General features: G+C 43.1%; 2 protein-coding genes across 4 annotated transcripts in view; one reads left to right on the top strand and one right to left on the bottom strand.

Annotated features, from left to right (window-relative positions):
* FAM219A (family with sequence similarity 219 member A) overlaps window positions 1-23,704 on the bottom strand; it is a 92,996-nt gene extending 69,292 nt beyond the window's left edge. The window contains exon 1 of one of the 3 annotated variants that reach the window (XM_071425704.1): window positions 23,438-23,704. In XM_071425704.1, the coding sequence (XP_071281805.1) occupies window positions 23,438-23,497 (60 nt within the window). In that variant the 5' untranslated portion in view covers window positions 23,498-23,704. The remainder of the gene's footprint in view (window positions 1-23,437) is intronic. The other 2 variants (XM_071425705.1, XM_071425703.1) reach the window with 2 other exon arrangements.
* Window positions 23,705-24,121: 417 nt separating this feature from the next.
* Window positions 24,122-24,412, top strand: part of DNAI1 (dynein axonemal intermediate chain 1) — a 138,397-nt gene continuing 138,106 nt past the window's right edge. The window contains exon 1 of the mRNA XM_071425701.1: window positions 24,122-24,273. Within this exon, the coding sequence (XP_071281802.1) occupies window positions 24,241-24,273 (33 nt within the window). The 5' untranslated portion in view covers window positions 24,122-24,240. The remainder of the gene's footprint in view (window positions 24,274-24,412) is intronic.

Below are 24,412 nucleotides of genomic sequence, written 5' to 3'. Positions count from 1 at the left end.
CAGCAGGTGAAAGCTAATCCAGTCAGAAAACTGCAAGAATACCACTACCATGAGTCAGGACCATTCTCTGCTTGGAATTTTGGGAAGGCAAACTCACTCTTGGCAGTTTGGAATTCCAGCTCTTTACACCCAGCTCTCTTCCTTATTTGCTCTGTACTACCCACTCAAAGTATTTAATTCTTACAGAGAAAATCCAGAAAGGCTTCACTTCCTCAGATCAGTTGGCCTTTGAATCATAGATGTGTTACTGGTAGAAATTTGCTGACTCCACAAGAGAGGCTCCTTGGAAAAACATGCCTGCCCTATGCACAACTGTGACCCTTTCCCCCCAGTTTCACGCAGGACACTGTACTGTGTCTATGGTGATGCTAAGGGAAGGATTTTCAGGCCTCAGATCCCCCCCAAATTTCAGCCTCTCCTACTAGCACTGCAGTAAGCCAGGACTGAAAAACTTGATGGCTCAAGATTAGGATCAAAACTATTGAATGAAGACACTAGAATACAATGTAGACACTACTACAACAATACAATGATTGTTGGTCCATGGGCAGCTAATTCTAGAAGGAAAATTTATTCTCCTTTTTATAGTGATTTCATGAACAGACATTATTTTATGGTGAGAAAAAACACAGCCATGTTGGAACAGTTGAGTCTTTAGCAAAGAGCTTTATGAAACAGCAAGTAGTGCAAATACACATTTATTAATGAGAACAACACAAACTCAATCAAGAGAACATGATGAAATAGAATGCTCCATAAGCTTTACAGAACAATAGACTGGAGACTAAGCTGTACTGTACTGATCAGAAGAGCATGACGGCACAAGGCTTCACCAGGGTAAATGACCTGTTACACAGAAATGGCAAGGGAAAACACATCTCTGCTCCCTCTAGTATATTCTTTGCAGCACTGGTTTTCATTGCTTTGAATTGCAAGGTAAAGATAGAAGGATGAGTTTAAGTGATTTATATCCCTATTAACATCAGTGGCTTAAAAATAAAATCAGAAAGGATAGAACATAAATTTAAGTCATTAATGTTCCATTTATGCATTAGTTTTTACTCTGATAACTGGCCTTTCGTCATTTTTCAGACAAGGTTAACTTTCACTTTTCCACTAAATCTAGACTTATAGTTACTATTTCTGCTACTGGTACCAGTCTGCAAAGGAAAGTAATCATCCATTGTTATGTTTTTCAGACTCTGGTGTCACAATAACATGAATATGATATCCTGCCCCCATAATTCCTACTCTGCTACTGAAACTGTGGAACAGAAATTGGAGGTATAGTGCAACAAATACAGCTTTTAAAAAGCAATAAAAAACAAGCCTTAAAAATCCTGCACATGTAAGATTATAAATCCATTTTGAAGCAATGTGTTGCAAAATTGATCCAATTTCTGACCACAAATCAACAAGATGTCAGAAACAGGTCTCTGTCTCAGTCCTCTTTCATGGGTTGAGCTAAAAAAAAAAAGCTTTCTTCCCTTCTCTCAACTTCCCAACTGTGAAATTATTATTAATAAACTGAAAATCTTTCTCATGCCCCTGAAGTGAATTACCAAAAAAGCTGGGGTTTTGCATGTCCAATCTAGGCACCATGCATTCAGCTAGTGATTTATGCAGTTTGCTAGTTGGACCATGAAGTGTGGATATCCCTGGTTCTCTGGACTCTTTTTTTATACAACAGAAAGTTTTTTTCACACAGGTTGAAATATTTGTCTCAAATCTTTAAAGTAGCTGATCACATATTTAAAATGGAATTCAATTATGTTAGCCAGCAAATTGGCTGTTGTTCCATGTGATTTTCCTGGCAAGTTCCATGTAATTACCTGTTACCTGACAGACATCACTGGGCAGAGACTGCAGCAATGAGCAACAATATCATAATCCAAATTTCAAATTCAAGCATCTCTCTCTCTCTCTCTCTCTTAAAAAGCGTGTGCAGAAACCACTACATTCCCCAATTTTGTAGCAGTATTCCCAGAAACCTTCTCTGCACTTTGATATCAAAGTGTTTCTCTGCTCAACTGTCTTTCACACAAGAACTCCAGAAGTGGCTGGTTTAACAAAAAAGAAAAGTCGGAAACTGTCAAGAAAACAGGCTAGCAACTAATCAGACACTTTTGAAGCCTCTCTCTTTGTTTCCAGGGAGCAGAAGTGTGTGTTCAGACTGGTAGAGGACACTTCTATATACAACTAACCAGATCCTGCTTTTCTCAAGAAGCAGAAGTAATACTGTTTATTCAAAGAAGAGGGAAAAACAATTTGCAGTCTTCAGTGTTTGTACAAAAACCAACACTTTCTGCTTTTGAATTCTGTTTTGCTGACAACCAGGTGTTTGGAAATGCACTGCAGAACAGGCAAGACTCGGGAAACCAAAGTCTTTAATGCTTTAAGTGATTGAATGAGAGACTTTTCTCCCCATGAATGTGTCAACAAGAATTTCTCAAAGTGTAATTTAAAATAAGGTAGCCAATAAAGCTGGAAGTTGCTCAAATTCGAAGGCATTTTTTTATGGTGCAATGGCTTTTGTTATCTAATGTGTTGATTTCTATACCTGTACTGTGAAGGGGCCAGCCTGGACTGTGTAACCCAGCTTACAGGGACAGGAAAATCATAGCAGAATGCAGAGGCCTCTCTCTGAAAATTCTGAAAAGGGAGGTGAATTTATGTTAATTTGTATAGAAAAAGAATTTCGTGCTGAGAGGACCATCTGAAGTGTTGTATTTATTATTCCCTAAAATGCTCACTCCATTTCACCAGATTTTAGTGGCAGATTTATGTCTACCAAGGTTTCAGAAACTCTGACCTTGGAAAGGTTTGACTTTTATGGGCTGTGGCTTTCTATCAGAAGCCTTGTTAGAAGTCAATGGCCTCTGGCACTTCTTTATCAGTGCTACTGCTGCCTAATTACAGCCTAATTGCTGTTTCCCATCCCACTGAACACCCAAGAAGCCTGTGGCTCCCTCTTCTGTGTGTGCCTGATGGATGGGTTGTTGATTCGCAGTTCTCCAGGGTCCCTTTCCCTCTGCTCTGCTGCACAAGTAGCCTGTGTCACATCTCAGGTAGTCCCATGGCCTCTGTGCCAGGACCTGCTGTCACCAGGTACACCCTGTCACACAAAAACACCCTCACAAGCCTCTGCTGGGAAACTGCAATCTTGCCTGAGCTGCTTCATCTCCAGTCTTTTGCAGACACACACAAGGCCTGGTGGCCAAGGACAAAAGCCTAGGATTGCACACAAGCACACCTGGATTTATCCCAGTATTTGAAGTATGATCAAGCCCCATGGCAACCTGAAGTAATGTAGGGGAACAGCAGCAGAAGGACTGGCAAGCAAGAAGGCAGCTTAGGACAGGCATCTTTGGTGATACACTTGAAAGCAAACTAGCTGATCTGCAGAACCATCATGCAAAATAGTGGCATCTTAATCAATCTTAATCTCAACCAAACCCACTCCCAGGGCAGGAAAATCTCAACTGCTGAGCACAGTTGCATGGATGTCCAGGAATAAAAAGGCTGCGTCATGGAGAAGAGCCTTACAGACTGGCCAGGAAATGACACTGCATGTTCAGTCCTTTGGGGCTACTTGTCCTGAGAAACAAAACCCTGCATTGCAGCTCTAAACCACCACTAAGGCACATCTACACTACAATGAATTGGCACCAACTTTTCAGATACTTTTTTTCCATATAACATGCTGACACAGCAATGGTCTGGTAGAGACTTGTATTTTAGCTCACATATTTACTACATTTGATATTTCTGTCCTGAAACAAATACTTATTAGAAAAAAGGACCCATGTAGTTTCTCCTGTGAACCTAGTCCTCCACAATCATCTGGCAAAATCTTAGATCACTGTTTGCCTTCCCACCGACTTACTTATTTTATAGGCACAGTCAAGGCATATAGGTAATACTTTCATGGGGGCCTTGCTGAACTCTTCCATGGTTTTCAGTTTTTTTCAGAGCCCAAAGCACCATGGCTGCACAGGAGCCATAGAAAACACCAAAGTTATCTGAAAAATGTTTATTGAGTAAAATTATTTCAAGAAAAAAATAGGACAAATACCAGAGGCCAATCCACATAGCTCATTTTCTCTACAGCTGCAGGATGCAAAAAATCCTTCTCCCAAAACACCTTTCAGATAGTTTTTAAGAGGAAACATGGCAGCATAGCTAGCAATCCTGCTAATCTGCAAAAAATCTACAGACTGCCCCCTGTAATCACTGCCATAAACAAGTAAGAAAGATGCACAACTCTATACAATATTCAGTAGCACTTAGAATTTGCTTGAAAATCTAATTACAGTTTAGTTCAGCAAGTAACTGTAAAGGGAAATCACATCTTCTCCCCTATTTCTTAAGCAAAGCCACTTGTGGTCAGGTTTCCATGCTGCAACCCCCATAGTTACCTACAAAACACATCCTTTAGGACACATAAAACTGCAGCCAGATAAGTGAACATCAAGTAATCTCCCTCCTGGCTCTCTCTCCACAAGTAACCTGTACAGAAGCAGCTGGAATTTGTTAGAAAATGAAGACACAAGTCCAAGAGGCAATACAACCTCTTCATGACCAGCATGCAACTCTTGCACAGCTTAGAGGCAAATCTCTTTCAAGTGGTTAAAACATTTTCAGTGCTCTGAAGGTACTATCTGAGTTAGTGTAGTGCAACTGAAAGACAAGTCCACTTAGCTTTAAACAAGTTACCTGAGGTATATTTTCATCAAAAAAAGCACAAAGCTCACCGAAAGCTAAATGACCCAACTTTTGGGGTGGTAAATGCAGTTCTGGAAGGCTTCATGCTGGCATGTCTGGACTGAGATGCTCAGCTTAACATTAATTCAGGCATCTCTACTTGATGCTGGAGTCTTCTTGTGGTGACAGGACGGATGCACTCAGATATTCCGGAAGTGGAGAAGAGCATCATATCCCCATTCACTTTCTCATGTGGTTGTAACAGCCACCACCAGAAACCAACAGATCACCTCATACTGCATACTGGGTAGGAGGTTCCTTCTAGGAAGGAAATTCACTACAATAAAATGATACATAGCTCATAATGAAAGAAAAAGTTCCATCCTAGCTAGCTAAAGGACATGGACAAATAATTCAATTTTAAGAGAGAAATTGTTATAGAAATAATTTTCGTTTCTGATGAAGGCATATTCATTTACTTCTTGCCTATATAAAGGTTAAAGAATTTCAGAACTGTAGGTCCTGTAACAAGCTAGCTTGTAACAACACCCCGTCAGGAGGAACAAGAGGACTGCTGCTCAGGGAGAACAGAGGATGTGGACTTCACACTTGCAAAGGGATCTTTCTAGCCCATGCTGGCTGCTGCCCACCATGATTTCAGCAAGAACAACCAGAGGCTAGAAAGATAAAAATCAATGCTGCATGATTACATTAGAGATCACCTCTGGAACACAAGTGTCTACCTCTCGAGAGCTGTAAGGCTGCCTACGCTATTTCATTGTCAGGATAGAAATAATTTTTCTTTGAGTTGTTTTCATTGGAGAATTCCCACTGCTTCTAGGAGAGTCATCAGCTGCCCAGCTCCAGTGGCAAGTTCACATGAACAGTTTATTAATTTAGTCTTATTTTGCCCTCATCTGCATTAATTTCTTAGGAGATGACCAATACCTCCACAGGGAGACCTGCCAGAACCTCAGAGAAGCTGCTGAAATGTGAAACCCAAATCCATGTTTCACCCTTAAAAACAGAAGATGGGCATTTTGTGATTCCAATGTGTTTGTCGCTGACCACCCCAGGAAGCAAAGAAAAGACAGACTCAAACAGAAAACTTCCTCCACAATGGAAAGACATTTAAAAAATAATCAATTGAGAACAGACATCAAAATCCCTGATCTTGTTAGCATTGCTTCAGTGTCCTCAAAGGGCTGTCAGAACTCTCTTCATCTATGGGAAGAAACCTTGTTTATATGAGAAAGACAATGGATACATTAAATACAGATCTAATATTCAGTGAGTTTATAACATGTTGGTTGCCCATAGCAATAAAAGGGCAGTATTGCCAGACTCTGCTTAAATGAGACTGCCATTTTAATAAATATTAACCAAGTGCACATCCAAGCAGATGTTTATTCTTGATACAGAGCTGACATTTATGTACAACTATCAGATTCAAAAGCTATTTTCTAACATCCAAACCTGAGAATACTTAAAGATACAGTGGTACAGCACCACAAAATTATTCTGTTCTTAACCAACACTGCATATAGAAAGTTTAAACCTTACAAAGAACAATCTAGAGGAGCAGGAGACTCTTTCCTGGAAGTCTGGGCAAAAAGTCTCTTGTCTTGACCAGAATTTTTACTGATTTTGGCTCATCAGGATGTTTCTGTGACTCTTACCCACATTCCGCACATTTTGAGACAGAACTGAACCCCTTCAGCACCAGCTGTCCAGGTTGATCCTTTTTTCAGTAGCTCTTTAGTAGAGACAGGTTCACAGATAGAACAGACTCAAACAATTTGGAGAATAAGGATTTTTGCACTGATTTTATAACTCATCCCTTCAGCAGACCATAGTGGATGGAGCTTTGGCAAAATTTTTAGCTTAAGTAGGGAACACCAGAATATTCTGCGTTGGAAGGAACCTATAGGGATCATTTAGTCCGACTCTAACTGCTATGTGTGTACCTGCTATGCCAAAACAGCAGAACAACAGCTTGCAGGAAGGCTCTGCCTTGCATGCCCTCAAGTACTTGAAGTACTCCAGCGTACCCAAACTTGTCAGAGGCCTGCAGGCAGCAAAGGAACCACCACACAGGCCTCCCACCATCCGCTGGATAATGAGCCAGATGGCAAGCCTGCAACAAAGCCACCATGAGGCAGTCCATGTTCCTGTTCACTGAACCTTGTAATGCAGCTTAATTTCTCCAATCTAAATACCAAGCCCTGAAAGCTGCTGTATCTCTAGCCCATTTTCTAGTTAACATTAGGTATCCAGAAGGGAGCTGTTTGCATTAAAAATAGGATGTGTCACATCAAGCCACTGGCACATTCTATAAAATCCAGGGGAAGTATTTTTAAGAAAGCACGCTAAACAAGACTGGTGTTGTTCTTGCTACTTCTGTAATTCAAGGGTCATTCAGCACAGTAAAGGCTGCCCTGTGGCCGAGTTCTAGTGAGAAAAGTCCAAGCTCAGCACCATAAACATTGCTAAATCTATAGAAATCCTTGTCCAGGTTATGAGATGGAGATAAGGACTTTTAAGAGCAACTCCCCTGGCAAATAGAAGGACTCCTTGCCAGTTGCTTCACCAGCAACTTTTAACCCAGCTTTAAACAGGTTTGTTATCAAAAGCTTTAGCTCAAGAGTCCCACAATGTGCAGCATTAATTCAGCTGATGTTGTGGCTGGTTGGTGCCCTGTCCTGTGATGTTTCCTGGCATGTATGTTCACAAAGTCACCTCTAACTGTAACATTCAAGACTGTGACCATACAACTTGGTGTGGAACAAGTGACAGAAGCACACAGCAATGCTGCAACAGGGGCAAGGCAGCTAAGTTTACATATTTGTGTAAACTGAGCTTAAACACATGCTGAAGATGTTACAAACCAGCCACTGTAGTGTACACATACAAACTGGTTTTCCTTAAATTGAAATGTCTGGGTGTAATTACTGCCAGCCAATGCACTGCGAAACCCTTTCTGTTTCACCAGAGCAATGTCATACAGCATTACTTTTAGATACTTTCATTAACACTTGGAGCTCTAATATTTCACTCGCTACAAGTACTTGTGGAAGAGAAACATCTAGTAGCCAACAAAAGCTTGTTGCAGTACCAAAGCCACCATCTGAGGAAAAACCAGAGTGATGACCAGCATCTCAAGTAGGACTAAATATATCCTTCTAACCAGAAGAAGTTATTGCAATAACTCAAAGCAACATAAAAGATTAATTTTCTCTGCACTGGCAACTGTAAGAATCTCAATCATTCCATCATACCAACCTGATAATAATAACAAGGCAGATTTCAAGGAAAGGTATTGCTTTCCTCATAAACCTAACTTCAAACCAGCTGAGGTTTGGAACAAAACAAAAAGGTAAAGGCTTCTCATTTATTTTTTATTTCTTGGCTTCAGATGCATGAGGGAAAGAAAACCAGAGACAAAAGTTGAAAGAAAAACATCTATTCAACATCAAAACATCCTAGCTGGTGGTAGAATTCTATCGACACCATAGAGGAGAGACCTCTGTTAAAAAACAGTGATAAAGGCAGGAGTTACTCAGAGTAACATAAAACAATACCAAGGCTAGGAGAGTTGGTTAATCATATTTTTTATCCCTTCACAGAGCACAACTTAGTGATGCAAGACAGGACAGAGACCAATCTCAATAACAAGTAAAATGCCTTCCACCTCCTTATTCAAAGGTATGAAATGGCTTGGGATTTAGGCTGTTTGGTTTGGGTTTTTCAAGGTATATAGAGACTGATACAGATCTTCAGTGTACTGGGGGATGTGCAGGTTTATCAGCAGCTCACTAGCTTTGTGAAACTGAAATCATGCTGTATTTCTGCCAGGTCTGAAGAAAGATCTGCACCTGTGGCTGAGTAAAGCAACACCGAGACATCCAATGACCTGGAGGTACCAGCTCGTTAAGAATCCTTAAGATGTTTTTCTCTCTCCTCCCCTCCATCACTGATCCTGAGATTTCAGGCACCAATCCTTCTATCCCAGATAATACCTCTATTCTCAATTTAGAGCTTTTTGATGTGCATTCATCGCTTAGCACACCTCTCTGCCCTAAATAAAGTTTCTGCTCTTTTTTGATACAAATCCAGTTGAGCTTCAGAGCAGAAACTCTAATCAGAAAACATTAATTAGGCTGAAATAGCTAGACATAGCTGGTGGTTTTCCAGGTGATCTGCCAAACTGAAGGAGGGCCAGGTTTACAGAGCCACTTATTTCACTCCAGCAAGCAGTAGAAGAATTTTTAAATAAGCCTCACTGGCTTTTAAATCCTTTCCCCATCCTAATTTAGAGGAATTACCAAGATATGTGTAAATATTAACAAGTAGAAACTGGACATACTCAGGAACTGCTAAATCACAGAGTCATCATAGGATCATAGAATGGCCTAGGTTGAAAGGGACCTTAAAGATCATCTTGTTCCATCTTGTTCCCCCTGCCCTGGGCAGGGAAACCTTCCACAAGACCAGGCTGCTCAGAGCCCCATCCAGCCTGGTCTTGAACACTTCAGGGATGGGACATTCACAATTTCTCCAGACAACCTGTTCTAGTATCTCACCACCTTCACAGCAAAGAATTTCTTCTTAGTATCTAATCTAAACCTACTCTTTCAGTTTGAAGCCATTCATCCTTGTCCTGTCACCACATGCCCCTTGTAAGAAGTTCCTCTCCATCTTCCTTGACAGCTCCCTTTAGGTACTGGAAGGCTACAATTAGGTCACCTCAAAGCCTTCTCCTCTCCAGGCTGAACAATACCAATCCTCATAGTCTGTTTTTGTATGAGAGATGCAACAATTCCTCTTTTTAAACTTTTATACTTCCAGGTTTACTTTTTAAAAAAGTTTCTGCAAGACAAAAGCAAGTAGTTTTAAAATAACTTCAGGAGATATCCATCTTGTCCTTCCAGCCTTTAAGAAGTGTCTAACGTGAACTGTTGACACCATTTAGGAGAGGTCCAATCCACACACAGTTTCTACCCCATCAAGTCTATGTCTGTTAGGTGGCCCCTGCCCTCTGAAGGTCATTATACATTCCACCAGGACTCTAGTGACCATGGCACAGTCCCATCTTTCAGACAGGAACCTTCCAAAATTAACCAAGCAGCTCTGGTTTAGTGCTGTGTGTGCTCCCCATCCAAGCACTGCCTGCACCATCTGATGCACAGTGAGACTCTAGTTCAGGCAGTGTTTGCTTACAATAGATTTTGGCTGTGGGCAAACACTTGAGGTCATGCTGACAAATACAGCAAAACTTGGAAACTCAGGGAAGGATGACAATAGATTTTGAAAAATCTGACCCAGCAATACAAAATGGCAACTGACAGAACTAATGGAGGATGGATTGAGTAAAGGATAGTATTTTCACATGCGTAAAAATATTTTGAAGTTGATTCTGGTGACAATGACAGATCCATAAGGACATTCACTATGCACTGCAATACACGATGGGCAGCACTACAATGTGCCAGGGAATCAGCCCCATCTTTGAAGAACAGGCATAGATCCATCTAAAAACTGATTAGACACATCATGTTTTTTAACCCAGAAAATAAAAGGCTGAATGAGGACTGCTGAAATTTCCAAGGTACTCATTTGGAAGTGGCCACCATTAAATTTTATACAATTTACCAGTTAAGCTGAATGTTATGCTTTTATTATCACTGGCAATCAGCAGAATTAAATCCCATGCCCTAGTAATGCCCCAGGAAGAGTGCTTCTATTTTTGCATAATAAAAAGAACGAACTGACTTCAGCCCTGAAAAATTAAAGGATTTGTCAAGTTTATCAATTAAGACCACAGCCTGAAGTACACCTTCAGACTACTAAGAGAAAGTTCTTCAGTCCTGCTACACCAAAAGAACAAGTTTGCAATATCAAGGGGATAAAAACTCAGCAAGGGTCTAATACACTTCAGAATGTCAAGCTTGGAGTGGTATTTAGCAGACCTGCTTCATCCACGCCTCCTGGCTCTCTGTTTGTCAGCATGAACACGTTATCACTGTTGCAACTGACTGCTGGCAATTCCCTGTGATGTTAATGAGTTCTGAATTTATGCAGTCTCCCAGTTGGTGCTTCCGCAAAATCTAGCAACAGAGAGATGCCAAGGCAGGATACCTGTGGTAGAAGCATCTAGCTTTCTCCCAGTTATTAATTAATATAGCAAACCAGACTTCAGTGGCCATTTGAAATCTTTCAAAACACATAATTGACTGGCCTAGGAAAAAAGAGTTGACAAAGATGCATCACAACGCTGTTTTGAGGTCCTACATATCTATTGAAAAAATTATGACATATTCCTATAATCTGATGAATCTTTCACAAAAGACAAATCAGAAGCCAGAAATAAAATGTTTGATCCTCAAAGCAATTAGGATTTGCAAAATGCTGTTAGGACCTTGTGCAATCAAGTAAATCTGCAATGACAGAAGAACGTCACAGCTTTTTTACAGAATTATCCACGGTCATTCAGAATCACAGCCACTGTCAAATATCCATGGCTTAATAAGAAGGAGGAAATTAAGTGAGCCAGCATCAAACACACACCTCTTATGCCAGTAAAAGAACCTTGTGCTCCCTCAGCAAGGTCCTTGGACATTAGCTACCGTGCTTCCTGAAAACCAGCACTGCTGTGCACATTCCACTAAATGTGGATTCAAGGGTAAATCATTTGGATAAGCAAGGGGAAACTTTGGGACTACTGGAGTTGATATCATGAAATACTGGTTTCCAGATCATCGCTGAAGAGAGAGATGGCAAATACGTTCTCCATCTCATGTGCGGATCCAACAACCAGGGTCCCACTCACTGAAAAGAGTCGAAGTGTGTGCACCTAATTCACCCATTTGTTGAATCGAGCACAACTTATGGTCACAAACTAAGCAGAAAGCACTGCTCCTCTAAAAGTCAGTACAGAAGCACCTCTAATCTTGTAAGTGCTAGCGGTTAACCTTGTGGGACAAAGGTTCTTCTCTTACTGGGTTGGACTCAATGTGAAATAATTTTTTCCCAAAATTCAGTGATTTATCTTTAGAATTCAGTGTTGCAAATACAGAACCTTAGAGTTAATAAAAGCTCATATCTGACATTTCCCATTGCAGCACAGGGGAACTTCTTTTCTGCAGAAAGCATGAATTATAAATTCTATGTAGCTACATAATCCAAATAAAACATTCCTCCATAACCAGATAATCGCTTTATAATAATTCTTACATGCACAGCATGGATCATCTCAGCTATTTTCACAATCACTTTGCCCTAATTTTTGCAAGAAGTACAAGAAATTCTTTTCACAGAACTGCTTTTGTGATATGCTTTCTAAGGTACATCCACCAAAGGGTTTGGCTCTGCTGGAAATGATGAAAACGAGGAGCAGTATGACATTCTATTTCATCAGAGCAGCAGAGGAATGGCTAATGTTTTGCAGAATTCTAGACTATTTCTTCAGGTTTTATATTAGCATCCTGAATGCTGTAAGTGGCACCTCCTGCTGCTTAAATCTCAGTACAGATGTGTCACAACATATTTTCAAGAAGAGCTGGACATGCTCTAACTCCTTTAACAACACCCGTTTCCCCCTAATTGCAGTGATCAAAACTGGAAGCTGATCTGACTTTTGACACGCACATTAACAGAAATGGAATCACAACCCAGCAGTTTCTCCTTGGCTTATCAACTGCCAAGAAGCCAACGTGAAGTGCAGCTTTTACACGCTCCAGTGGGCTGGGTGACCTCCATCCTCAGAGCCTGAGAACATGCTGCTCCTGTTACTATTCTCAGAACTGCAATTCCCTTTTTTCCCCCTTAAATAAAGGGAAATTAAGATTAGAGATCTAGAAAGACCCACAGGCCCAAAAGAGATTGGTAGGAGCAGAGAGGAATGGTTAAGTCTTTCCCTGGCCCACAACACAATTTTCCTGCAAGATCTTTTGAAGTTTTAGAATTCTAGGCTTAGAAAAGAAAGCTTTTTCTGCTGTTTTCATATCACATGGATCCTGTGAAAGACCTATTACACACTTCCATTCCCATCTTATCCACATATATTCCATTCCCATATATATCCACATATAGGGGATCCTAGCTTTTCTCAAGGGATACCATGCTAGGCTTTCTCTTGTTCCACATATATTCCAGAGACAGATGCTGTGAGAAACAAGGTTCAGGTATCGTGCATTGCCTTGTGCTTTCAAAATAATTCCACATTCACTACCACTAGGGCTCAATGCCACAACTAGAAGGCACCAGATAATTTTGATGATGCAGGCTGTACTTATGCTAATCTGTTTTGCCTCTGGAACAAAGATGTCCCACAGCAGCATTAGTGGAAGTGCTGCTGCAGAGGGGAGGCTGTGCAGTAAGAGCTGGTTCCTGCACTGACACTGGAGCACTGCACATTCCTCTGCACACCTCAGGCCCTTGCTCCAAACTAGTGAAGTCTGGAAGGTTGAACCTTCACTAGTTCTGCTCCATCACCATGAGTGCCCCTTTCCATGCACTGACTGACGAAGCAGCGACTGCACAATCTGTATGTGGTGTTCAGCTGGAGAGTCTGCTCCGGCCATCACAGACAGTGTATTTTTCATTTGCATCACATGCATGTTGCTGGGAAAAAAAGTCATGTTTTCATACAAAGAAGTATATTGTTTTTAGACATGCAAATCACAAGATTCTGCCAGACAAAAGCTTTGCAATGCCATCTCTAGTTAGGAACATTCCTATTCATTTTTTCATTTCAATTAACAACATGCACCCCAAGCAATGCATACCTCCTTGCCTCCCTCTCTCATTTTTCAGGTCAGTCTGCTCAAACAGCTCCTTGCATGTTTAGGTTCTGCAAACCTCAGAAATTTTAAAATTTGTCTTTTATTACACATTAAGCTACTTACAACAAATGACAACAAAACAAGTTTGATATTAGAAATCAGGCCCTACAATTGAGTCACTACCAATGAGGATAAGATCCATAAGTATTAAAATTATAAGTACTTTCCTCTACTATATTAAACACCACAAGTAAAAGCCTTTTAAATCAGAGATTTCTAACCAAGTCCCCCCAGGCACTTTCCTGAAGTTCAACCCTTAACCTGTATTGGTGCATATTCCTCACTAGGTGCAAGACTCTACACTTAGCTTTGTGCTTTGTTGAACTTCATTATTTGATTTGAATCCCCTTACCTTCTCTTCTCTAACAGATATTAGACCTTCTGCTTCAACCCCAAGAAACTGCTTTCCTAGAACTAGCTGGCTCAGAACATGGGAAGTCCCATCTGCCTCCTTTGCCCTATCATTAATCTGCTGTAAGGCTGGTACATCAGCCAAAGAGTGAAACATGAACAGTTCACTGTCTGGGGACATGGCCTAAGCCAGAAGAGCTTAGGCAAGTGTAAACAAATTGACTCTTCTGAATTTACAAATGTGGGTTTAACCAACAGGTCCTTTTCAATACTGCAATACACTGCCAGTGTGCCCTTCTGCAGGGACTACAGTTACTTCCTCACTTAAAGGGAAAAAGCAACAGTTTCTTAAGTCTGAGACACCATCACAGAAGTGAGCACAGAAACTCAAAAAATGTCAAATCACCATAGTTAATAATGCAAAAAAAGTGAAATGATGAACTGATGAAGACACAGATTTAATTGCATTTAAGGGAGCTAAAAATGCTTGGTCAACCAGGTAAAAAAGATCTACTGGCCAGCTGTAAGACATCTGTTTGAAAGAAAGGAGCATGAGGGTCCACCACCAAAGCAGGCTATCTCATGCCAGCTAAAAAGCACCTCCAATGCCTCTGGCAAACTTGCTGAAAAAACAGAAACCACCATGCCCCAAATTCAGTAGGGAATAGGGAAGGAAACAATAATTAGATCAGCATAAGCAACTCTGACATTGATGCAAGAGCCAAGATTGGTTTTCACCCAGGGCCACATACAAACAAAAACATGAAACAAGAAATAACCTAGGTAAACATTTTGCTTGGGTATGGGTGTAGTAAATCACTAACTGACATTCCCATGCGATCAGTAAAGCACGCAAGAGAGAAATGATCATTAGAATATTGCTGCTCTGCCTGGCTTAGGAGAAGGATTATTAGACTGAACGCTGCAGAGCCCAAAAGACAGGTGCTTGTACAAATGGGACTTGGCTCAGAAAGGAAACTGAAAAGAAACTAAGAAAAAGCAGTGTCAGACAAGCAGGAGTCAAGACACCATACCATGTCCAAAGAGGAACAATCCATGTCTGATGGTTCTGGATGCTGAACAAAATAGCAGCTCCTCAGATAAGCTCTAACACAGACTATTCTGGAAGCGTGCTGAGGAGAGAGCTGAGGTATGTTTGTTCTACCTGCTTCAGCACTGCACACAGAGTCTAAACAATGTACTCTGGTAGGCAGATGGTGCTGGGTTACAGGAGTCACTTGGTGGCCAGTTATTTGATAGCCAAAGACTTTGTTCTACGCAGTAGAAATTAGCTGGCTCAGGAAGAATTTAAATATGTTCTAACAATGTAACTTATTCACAGCAGAGGCTGCATCCCCAGTAGAGAGCTTGCCACTACAGCTGGAATACCTTTTTAAGATGAAACAAACAGTACCCTCCCTTTTCCCTTCTGTATAGGAAATAAGGTCTTATCCATCTTTAGAGAGCCAGGGCTCTTCTCAACAAAATCAATATGTGCTACCTTGAACTTTACTAAAACTACACTTTTCTCAGTCCCCAACTAAGATGACTGCAACTCGCCCAGTAAAAGCAGTTGGGATGCAGCCTGAATACTCTGCACATATTTAGGAGAGCACTTCTTTGTAAAGAAATTTCCTGCTGTGATAAAACCTTGCTATCCTGTGAATTGGTGATGGATGTGTCCAAAAGTTCAGCAGATTTGCTAGCAGTTACTCTTCAAAATCAAGCAAATTTCCACCTACAATTTCACTCACTCTTGACTCAGTAATACTCAGAGACAAACCAATGAAACAAATGTTTGCGTCTGACTGCTTACCACAAAATGGACACTAATCCATTGCACAAGATGGCACTAAAATTCAAAGAATAATGGTTCAGACTACAAAGGCTTTGAGCTGAACTGATGGATTTAGAAGTGGCAACTGGCTGCATCACTACAATGTCAATTTTATAGTGCCAGATACAGAATAACCTTGGAGGAACCTTATACTCAAAACCGCACAAGACCTCACTGAAGATGTATGGCATGTGTGAGTGTGAGGAGAAACACATTTCTACAGACTGCCTATAGAAAGTGACAAATAACTGATCTACGTAGAAGCTGAAAGGCAACTACTCCAGCCAAGATCTTAAAATGTCTTAAAAAACAGGTACACCACTGTCACTTACTGACTAGAAGTCCTGCTGTTAGCCAACTTTTAATCATCTAGCCCACAGACCAAACTGGTATTGGGTCTCCTTCTCTATCCTTATTAAGTTCAGGCTTCAATTTCACCAAAAGTAAAATGTACCTCCAGACAGGTCACAGCCCTGTTGGTAAGCTGAGGGCTTTCCTGGAATGAAGTCCTGCAGAAATTAAAGCATGCCTTGTTCTTCTCTCTCACCCTGGAATTTTCCTCATCTTGTCTCTTTACAGACCTGCCACTACCTACTGGCAGAGAAAGGACACAGCTATATCAGGAGCAAAAATTGCAGTCTGAGTAGGTATTAACATCACGCCACAGATAACAAGCTCTTGGGAATGATGGTAGAATCCCAAGAGTGGACTGTGCAGATTTAATTGTTCATAGAGTTCACTGCCCCCTATTAAATACCTTTCTTCACTCAGAAGAAGATTTCCAAATATGACTGACAGAACAACTGTAGTCAGAACTTATACAAAGAAGTAGAGAAGAAGGAGCAATGTTCCTGCAGAGACAGTGCCAGCCAGAACACACTCCCATATCCTGCCAGGTCATCCTCCAGACACAACAGCACATCCCTCACTGCCTTCCTTTGGGAGCATGTGCTGGATTACTGCTGGAGTTTTAGCCTGGCCTGGGATGGTAACAAAAATGTTCCTGTACCTCTGCACCTCAGGCCTGACATAGGACAGAATCCCAACTAACTGCAGTATTCAGGGAGGCCATCTTTAGGCCACTGTTACAGATGACATGACAGCACATCAAAAAAAGCTGTATAACTAAAAGCAGCATTATCTGAAATCAATTTTTTCAGGACCCATAGACCTGCAACATTACAAATCTCATGTACTGTAAGCATTTACAAAATAGTAGCTGTGTAACCCCTGGGCTACGTTATAATGAATATATATAAGGATGACGTTTTCATTTTAGAGCTTTTTCCTTCTAGAAAAATGAGGGATTTCTGTACCTGCACTATAGAACTAATGTTATATTAACATGCTATTTATAAGCCCTACAGGTAGAGCATTTCATTTTGCTTTAGTTACTTTTGGTTTTCTGTTCTTCATTTTCCTCATTTTACAGAGAGATCTTAGTATGCAGCACAACTTTCTTAAGGTGAGATAGGCAGTATTTTGCAGAAATAAAGAATGCAGATTTTATAAGCATGCCAAGCACTCATACACACTGCTGACTAAAATTACAATTTTTTAAAAAAACGAACTATCTGGTAGATAATGTAATTTATTTTTATTCTCTTTTGATGTTAAAAAACAAAGCTGTACATAAATGCATCTTCTGTACCTTCAAAATTTCTGAAAATTTTACACTTTCAGAACTGGTGCAGATTTGGCATCTCAGCTGAAGAGCCAGCAGTATCACTGTAGGATTTGGCTGAACAAAACCCTTACTTTGGCTGTCATCATCATAACTAGAGCTACAAGCCTGAGGCCCCTGCTGGCAAGGAACCAGGCCAGGCACAATGATTCAGATTGAGATATAGGAACCACCAGCCCAATTTCTCTGGAAAGAGCTCCCATTTTTCATGTGGGCTGAAAACCAGGAAACTGAAATACTGCATTCCTGCTGTTTTCAGAAAGTGAGCCAAAGTCTTAGAAGTTTGTGTCAAAGCTCCACTGAAGCTGCTGCACTTCGACAGATGCGTTCTTGGGAAAAGTGGTACTGATGCCATGTAAGCAAAAGCTCTTTTACTCTACTTTCATTTTAGTGCTAAGAACAGAAACTGCCTGTGTTGATCTATAGGAGCAACGTGTGATCCAACACTGTCACCTGTCACTCTGCCATCACATGCCATCCAGGGCTTGGTGCATGCAAGAGACACAGGCTTGGGAGGCATCCATGTTCCAACAGACTCAAGATACAACCCCACTGCACTGTGCTCAGTATGTTTCATTTTAACAAAAATTCTAAGGGTTTGGCAAGAGTTTCGGTAACAGTCCAAAACACAGATTTAAAAATCACAGGGAGAGTGTGCAGTGAGACACCAGTGCTGAAGAAAAGATGTCTCTACACACAACTACAGGGCCAGTCATTCTTATTTCAAAGGAAATTTTACTTCTTTTTTGTCTGCAGCATGCTCACTGTGCAAGTTTCCCTTCATCTATCTCTCCCTTTAATATCTACCACTGTAATAAGAATTTTATGTTAGGAAACATTCCCAGCAAAAAACTTGCTAGAAAACAAATTATCATAACAAATGCATCACCACCAACAGACCAGGAAAAATGGACTAGTTGGAAGTTAAGACATCAAATACCAACTCCATCAGCCAAGAAAGCTATCTACCAAGTGTAAGTGTCCCAGAAATAATGAATTTCAGGCCTCATCACATCCCTGCAAACCCTGAATTGATTTTATCTGGAAATAACCGTCTACCCAACAGCTACAGCAGAGAGACCTTTCTGTGAGTGCAGAAGGATCACAACAGATCGAGTTGGAAATGAACAGAATCTTAGCAGAACAGAATTCCTGCAGTTGAGCTTGCATTATGTTTATAAGGATGACGTGACACAAAACATTAGGAGTAAACAGAACACCCTGTAAATTAGTTGATTTTTAATTTGATTTTGATTAATTAATTTGAAAAGGCAGACACTTTTAGAACAGAAGCCAAATGTGACCAATATACAGGAACAGAAATGTGGATCAGAACAAATAGTTCAATTTTCATGGACAGGCATGACATGAATGTGACCAAGTGCCAGTTACCAGTCTGTCTTCTTTTCCAGAATGAAAATGTACAGAATTGTACCACAACATCAAAATATGCAGTGTAACGTGTCTCTCCAAGATTTGAAACACTGGGCCTCATCCCATCTGACAACTGGATGATATTTAACCAGGTTTATCCAGGTTACCAGGTACTGTATGCCATCTTCTCCATCTGCACATAGCAACTCTGTCTCATTAAGTCTTGTGCTGAACCTCCCCTTTGGGTGCACATCAGTTACCCAGCAGTTCTCAAAACACATTTGCAGAGGTCACACAGAGTCAAGCCAGCTTGCCTGACTTCACAATGCTTATCCAAACAAGCTGAAAAGAGGAAGAAAATGACTACCCACCTCATTAATTTCACATCACTGCATCCAATGTGAAGTGTTGGAGGGCACATATGACAGACCTGGCCAACATGCAACCTGCAGGCCAAATGCCTCTCAGCCCTGCAACATAATCCCTACCTGACTTGTTATCAGCAGAGAGAAACTTGCAGCAACCAGAGATCTTGGTAGGCTTTGTCCAGCCTGTACTAGTTGGGTGCTGCCCTTAGCCTTGCAATGGGAAGCCAACACAGACCTTGGTGGGACAAGGCTGTCAAAGAGACAATGTTCCCCAACCAGACATATTTTAGCTTTAAAGAACTTAGTTTTGCAAGAAGTCATGTCAGGTTCTCTGTCCCTGCTCTGTAAATAAAGCACTGGTTACTGTCAGGATGTGCTGCCAGCAGACACCAGACATTAGTGTACTATCACCCCTGACAGACAGCTGATCAATAAATAGTGCAAGTGGCAGTGGCAGGTCTGGAGGGCGGAAGGGTTCAGAAAGGTTTCAGACTGTGTTCTAAGAAAGATATAGCTGCTAAATGCCAAAGAGAAGCCAATCTTTTAATTTTGAAGATGGGCAGACCAGGAGGCCTGTCAGACGGTTTCCAGGCAGACCAGCAGCAGCTGTCCTGGAGTTCAGTATAAAGACATCAAAGGCTAAGATGACACTTTATCCATGCAGATGAACAGACATTCAAAAGCATGCATGCAGGTCAACAACACAAAGTTCAGGATTTTGAGCAAACCCTACCTTCACAAACCTCATTTCAGGACCTGTCACACACTGGCCAGCACTCAGAGGGAACAGCGCTTTCCTGGGACACCCTGTTCCCGTTGGAACAGGATGAAAAAATATTTCATCTAGTGTTTACTCTATAAATCAAGCAAGGGACCTTCTTTGTTTGCTTTTAGCAGGGAATAACGTTTAAAAACATTTATTTTTATACACAGATTCAGTGGCAAGCCATGGTGACTTTTAGGTGGCACGTGAAAAACAAACTTTTACTTCAGCTTTCTGGATGTGGAAAAGAGTGACAGATGCATCTCTCCCTGAGACCATTGGAAATGAAATCTTTTAACTGGGAAGCAGACAGTAAGTCCAGAGATTATAAGGTTATTCTGTACTTTTGTACTGATTTTGACAGGGATAAAGTTCATTTTCTTCACAGTGGCTACTGTGGGGCTGTGTTTTGGGTTTGTGCTGAAAACAGAATTGATAACACAGGGATGTTTTGGTTATTGCTGGGCAGCACTTTCAGAATCAAGGCCTTTTCTGTTTCTCACCCCACCCCACCAGCCAAGAGTCTGGGGGTGCACAAGAGGTTGGGCAGGTACACAGATGGGACAGCTGACCCCAACTGACCACAGGGATACTCCATACCGTATGCTCAGCATACAAAGCTAGGAAGAAGGACAAGGGGGGATGTTTGGGGATGATATTTTGGAGGCATTTGTCCTCCCAAGTATTCATCAGGTGTAATGGAGCCCTCCCTTCTTTGCGCATGGCTGAACACCTGCCTGCCCAAAGGAAATGGTGGATAGATTCCTTGTTTTGCTCTGCTTGTGTGCATGGCTTTAGCTTTACTTATTAAACTGTCTTCATCTCAACCCACAAGTTTTCTCACTTTTACTTGTCTGATTCTCTCCCCCATCCTGATGTGGGAGGGAAGTGAGCAAGTGGCTGTGAGTGATTTATTTATTTTTATTTGTTAACTGCGTTTAAACCGCAACCTTAAAAGTACAGAATGGGAGGGAGAGTGACAGACACACAGTAATTGTAATGGCACAAAGCAGTAGCATTGGCCAGAACTGCATCACCCAAACAAGCTAATATGAGAAATCCCAGACTGGCAAGGATTCTTGCAAGTATCCAGTCCCTATCTGCAAAGTACAGACCAGGAACTACAAAGCAGAAGAAACCACTAGAAATGCTGTACCAGACTTGCTACATCCTACTTCTGAGACCACTGTCATCATTTCCATGCCTGTGGAAAAATCCTATACACCCAATCACAACAACTGTGTGTGTAGACACCTGAACACTCAAGACCCCCAAAACCACAAGGTTTCACTATGAGCTCCAGTAGTTAGAAAAGAACTGAAGACCTGAAGCACAGATTCAGAGTATTTTTAATGCAAGTGTTAAAGCTCTTTGTGAATTTTTTCTAATTTTAAAGTTGAAGGAAACTGTCTCCTAAGCTTACTATCACTGCTGCCCAATCCACCATCATATTCTGAGACAAATGGGTTGGACCAGAGAAGCTGTTTGGATTCTGCCTGGTTCATGTCCATGCAAACATACATGTATCTGCAAATTCCACTCTTCCACTATTATCACAGACTTTCCAGAAAACATTTATTGTTTTGTCTGGCAACAGCTTTTTCACACTTGCTACTTTGACTACTATGTCTTCAATTAAACAAATAAAGATGGTCACTCTTGTCACATTTGTTGAGTCTCGTATATAAAAACACCAACAATAAGTAGGGAAGGCAACAAGCCTGTATCAGCTTGTACGGACAGTTCTTTGTCCACCACAAAGGTTTGAAGCCAAAGAAACAAGCAACAAAAAACAAAACAAAACAAAAACAACCAAACCCAGAATGCAACCCAAACTAAGCATATTTTCAGAATTTATCAACACTCCCACAATAAGAGAAATGTATTTCTTGCCACTGAGAGATAATTTGAGTCTGTAGACCTTGAAGAGCTTTTCTGTTCACAAGACACTTATGGTGCTCTCAAGTTCTTACAAACACTAACTGCAACAAGGAACCGAGGTTGTGTTTACACCAACTCTAAATAACATATGGTTTGATATATTAGAAATCTCAAAAGTGCTTCAGTGCTGGCACAAACCTAGCAACAACCTATCCTCACCTGCTGCCAAAAGGAACAGTGCAAGTATTTCATTGAACTACTTTCCACCTTCCCAACAATTCATATGGCAGAGACTGAGGAAGATGGGAGAGTAAGGGGAGGGGAACACACAAGAGAACCTTTTCCAGGTAGAAAACAGAAATGGGCAAACATATTCAAGAGTTCTGTGGCAGGCAGATGGGGCACAACACATACACAAACAAGCCCGTGGCATTGGAGCAATGCAGCTACAAGCTCATAGAAGTCTTGCATTACTTGATGATGGTCTGGCATCTCCCCTGGCTGCCAGCCAGCTGGCCTTCCTTCATAACCCATTTCAAAAGCTATCAAAAGCCCAGGACCACTCTACCTGCCCACTTACACATCTGCAAAGTCCTCTGAGCCTGCAGACTTCCTTCTCTGAAAGATTCCCCAGGGTCCCATGTAGTATTGTAACCATTATGTCAGGCTCTTCAGAGCTCATTAATTGAATATAATTGTGTCTATGACGTGAAAAAACATCCTGGTATGAAAAACACATGCGGTGGCACGGCATCAAACCCTCACAGACTGCTTTCCTTATACAAATCATTTAATGTGAGCAAAGCTAATTTGACGGCGATGTTTCTTTCTAATTGTTCCATGTTGAAGGAAACTGTTTCCTAAGCTTACTATCACTGCTGCCCAATCCACCATCATATCCCGAAACAACTGGGTTGGCCCAGAGAAGCTGATGTTTCTTTGCAGAACACCTGGACTTTACACAAGATGAGCATCTCCTCGCTGCAGCTTGGTGTCGAGAGCAGGCTGTAAAACCATCCTCGGAGAAGGTCCTGCGGCTTCACAGCGCGTGTAACTTCAGACCGACCCCGTACAGCTCCGCTATCCCCGGGGAGCATCGCTCCGCGCAGCTCCCAGCCCGGGCTGGGCACAAACACCGCCCGATTTCTCCACAGACCTCACCTAGCTTGTAGAAGTCAATTAAAAGCCCAACCGTCCTCAGCGCCTACAACCGGGCTCCCCGGTCCTTCCCCCTCGTCCCCGGGCCATTCCCGTGCCCGGCGGCGGGAGAATACCCCGGGATGCCCCGGGAGGAGCGGCGTTTCCATCGCGGTAGGAGCGGAGCCGCCCGCCTGCCCCCGCCCGCTACTGCTACCGGCGGCGCTCGGGGACACACCGGGGGAGGAGGAGGACGACGAGGAGGAGGAGGAGAAGAAGAGGACGGGGCGGGGGGCAGGATAAGAGGATGGCCCGGGATGACACAGCAGCGGCCCCGGGCCGGCGAGGATGGCGGCAGCGCCCAGGACACCCCGTTATATAACGGCGGCACGGCCGCGCCCGCAGCGCCGACACCCGGGGGCGTGTGCGCGACCCCCTCGGCACCGGGGTCATTTCAACCCGGGCACAGCGCGGCCCCGCCCGCCCGCCCCTCACCAGCGGCTGCATCTCGGCGCGCACGGCGGGCACCTGGAACCGGTCTATCTCCTCCATCATCTTGGCGGCGGCGCCGAGCGCGGCGGGCGGAGCACGGGGAGCAGGGCGGGCGGGCGCGGGCGGCTCCTCAGGCGCCGAGAGGGGACAGCGACAGCGACAATGACAACGACACCGCCCGCGGCTGCGGCTGCCTCATCCCCGCCGCCGCCGCCGTGACTCAGCCGCGCCGCTTCCGGGTCCGGCCGCCGCCCCGCCCCTTCTGAATATTCATAAAGGGCGGGGCCACTGTCCCGCGCTCGGGGCCCGGATGCTGGGCTTCAGTGCCCCGCCATATATGAATATTCATGACGGGCGGGAGCGCTGTCATTGGTGACCGAACGGTGGTCTCCTTGCGGCCCCGCCTTCTTTTGAATAGTCATTCGAGGGCGCGACCACTATAACCAGTTTTGTGCCCGGTCACTCCGTTCCCCGAGGCCTGCCCCCCTCATTGAATATTCATAAAGCGGGAGGGGCTCGGTCACCAGGTCGTGGCCCAGCTGCTCCGTTTCCCGTGGCACCGCCCTTATTTGAATATTCATCAAGGGGCGGGGCCTGCTGTCAGTCTCTCTGGGCCGCGGCGCTGTTTGCAGCGGCAGCTGGGATGTACCATTTCCTCCCTCGAGAGGAGAGCGGGGGGAGTTGGGGGAATGGCCGGGTCCAGCCGCCGCTTCCGGCGCGTTGCCATGGCTGCCGCCATCAACTTCCGGCGTGCCCGGCGGGCGCGGGATTGCGGCGAGGGCTGTCCGCTGCACTGAGGGACAGCCATGCCCCCCAAGGCGGCCGACAAGCGCCGGCAGGTAAGGGCTTGCCGCACTCATGTGGTGGCAGCGCCGTGGTGGCGTCACCCCATGCGCCGTGACGTCACACCCACATGGCGTCACAGCGGCGCCTCGCGGGAGGCGGCAGCCCAGCAGCGGGAAGGTCGATGTGTAGCCC

The sequence above is a fragment of the Agelaius tricolor genome, unplaced genomic scaffold, assembly GCF_023055355.1.
Source record: "Agelaius tricolor isolate 1412-34295 unplaced genomic scaffold, bAgeTri1.0.p SCAF_4, whole genome shotgun sequence".
NCBI lineage: Eukaryota > Metazoa > Chordata > Aves > Passeriformes > Icteridae > Agelaius > Agelaius tricolor.
Note: the sequence above shows the minus strand (reverse complement) of the source record. Positions and strands in the feature narration are given on the sequence as shown.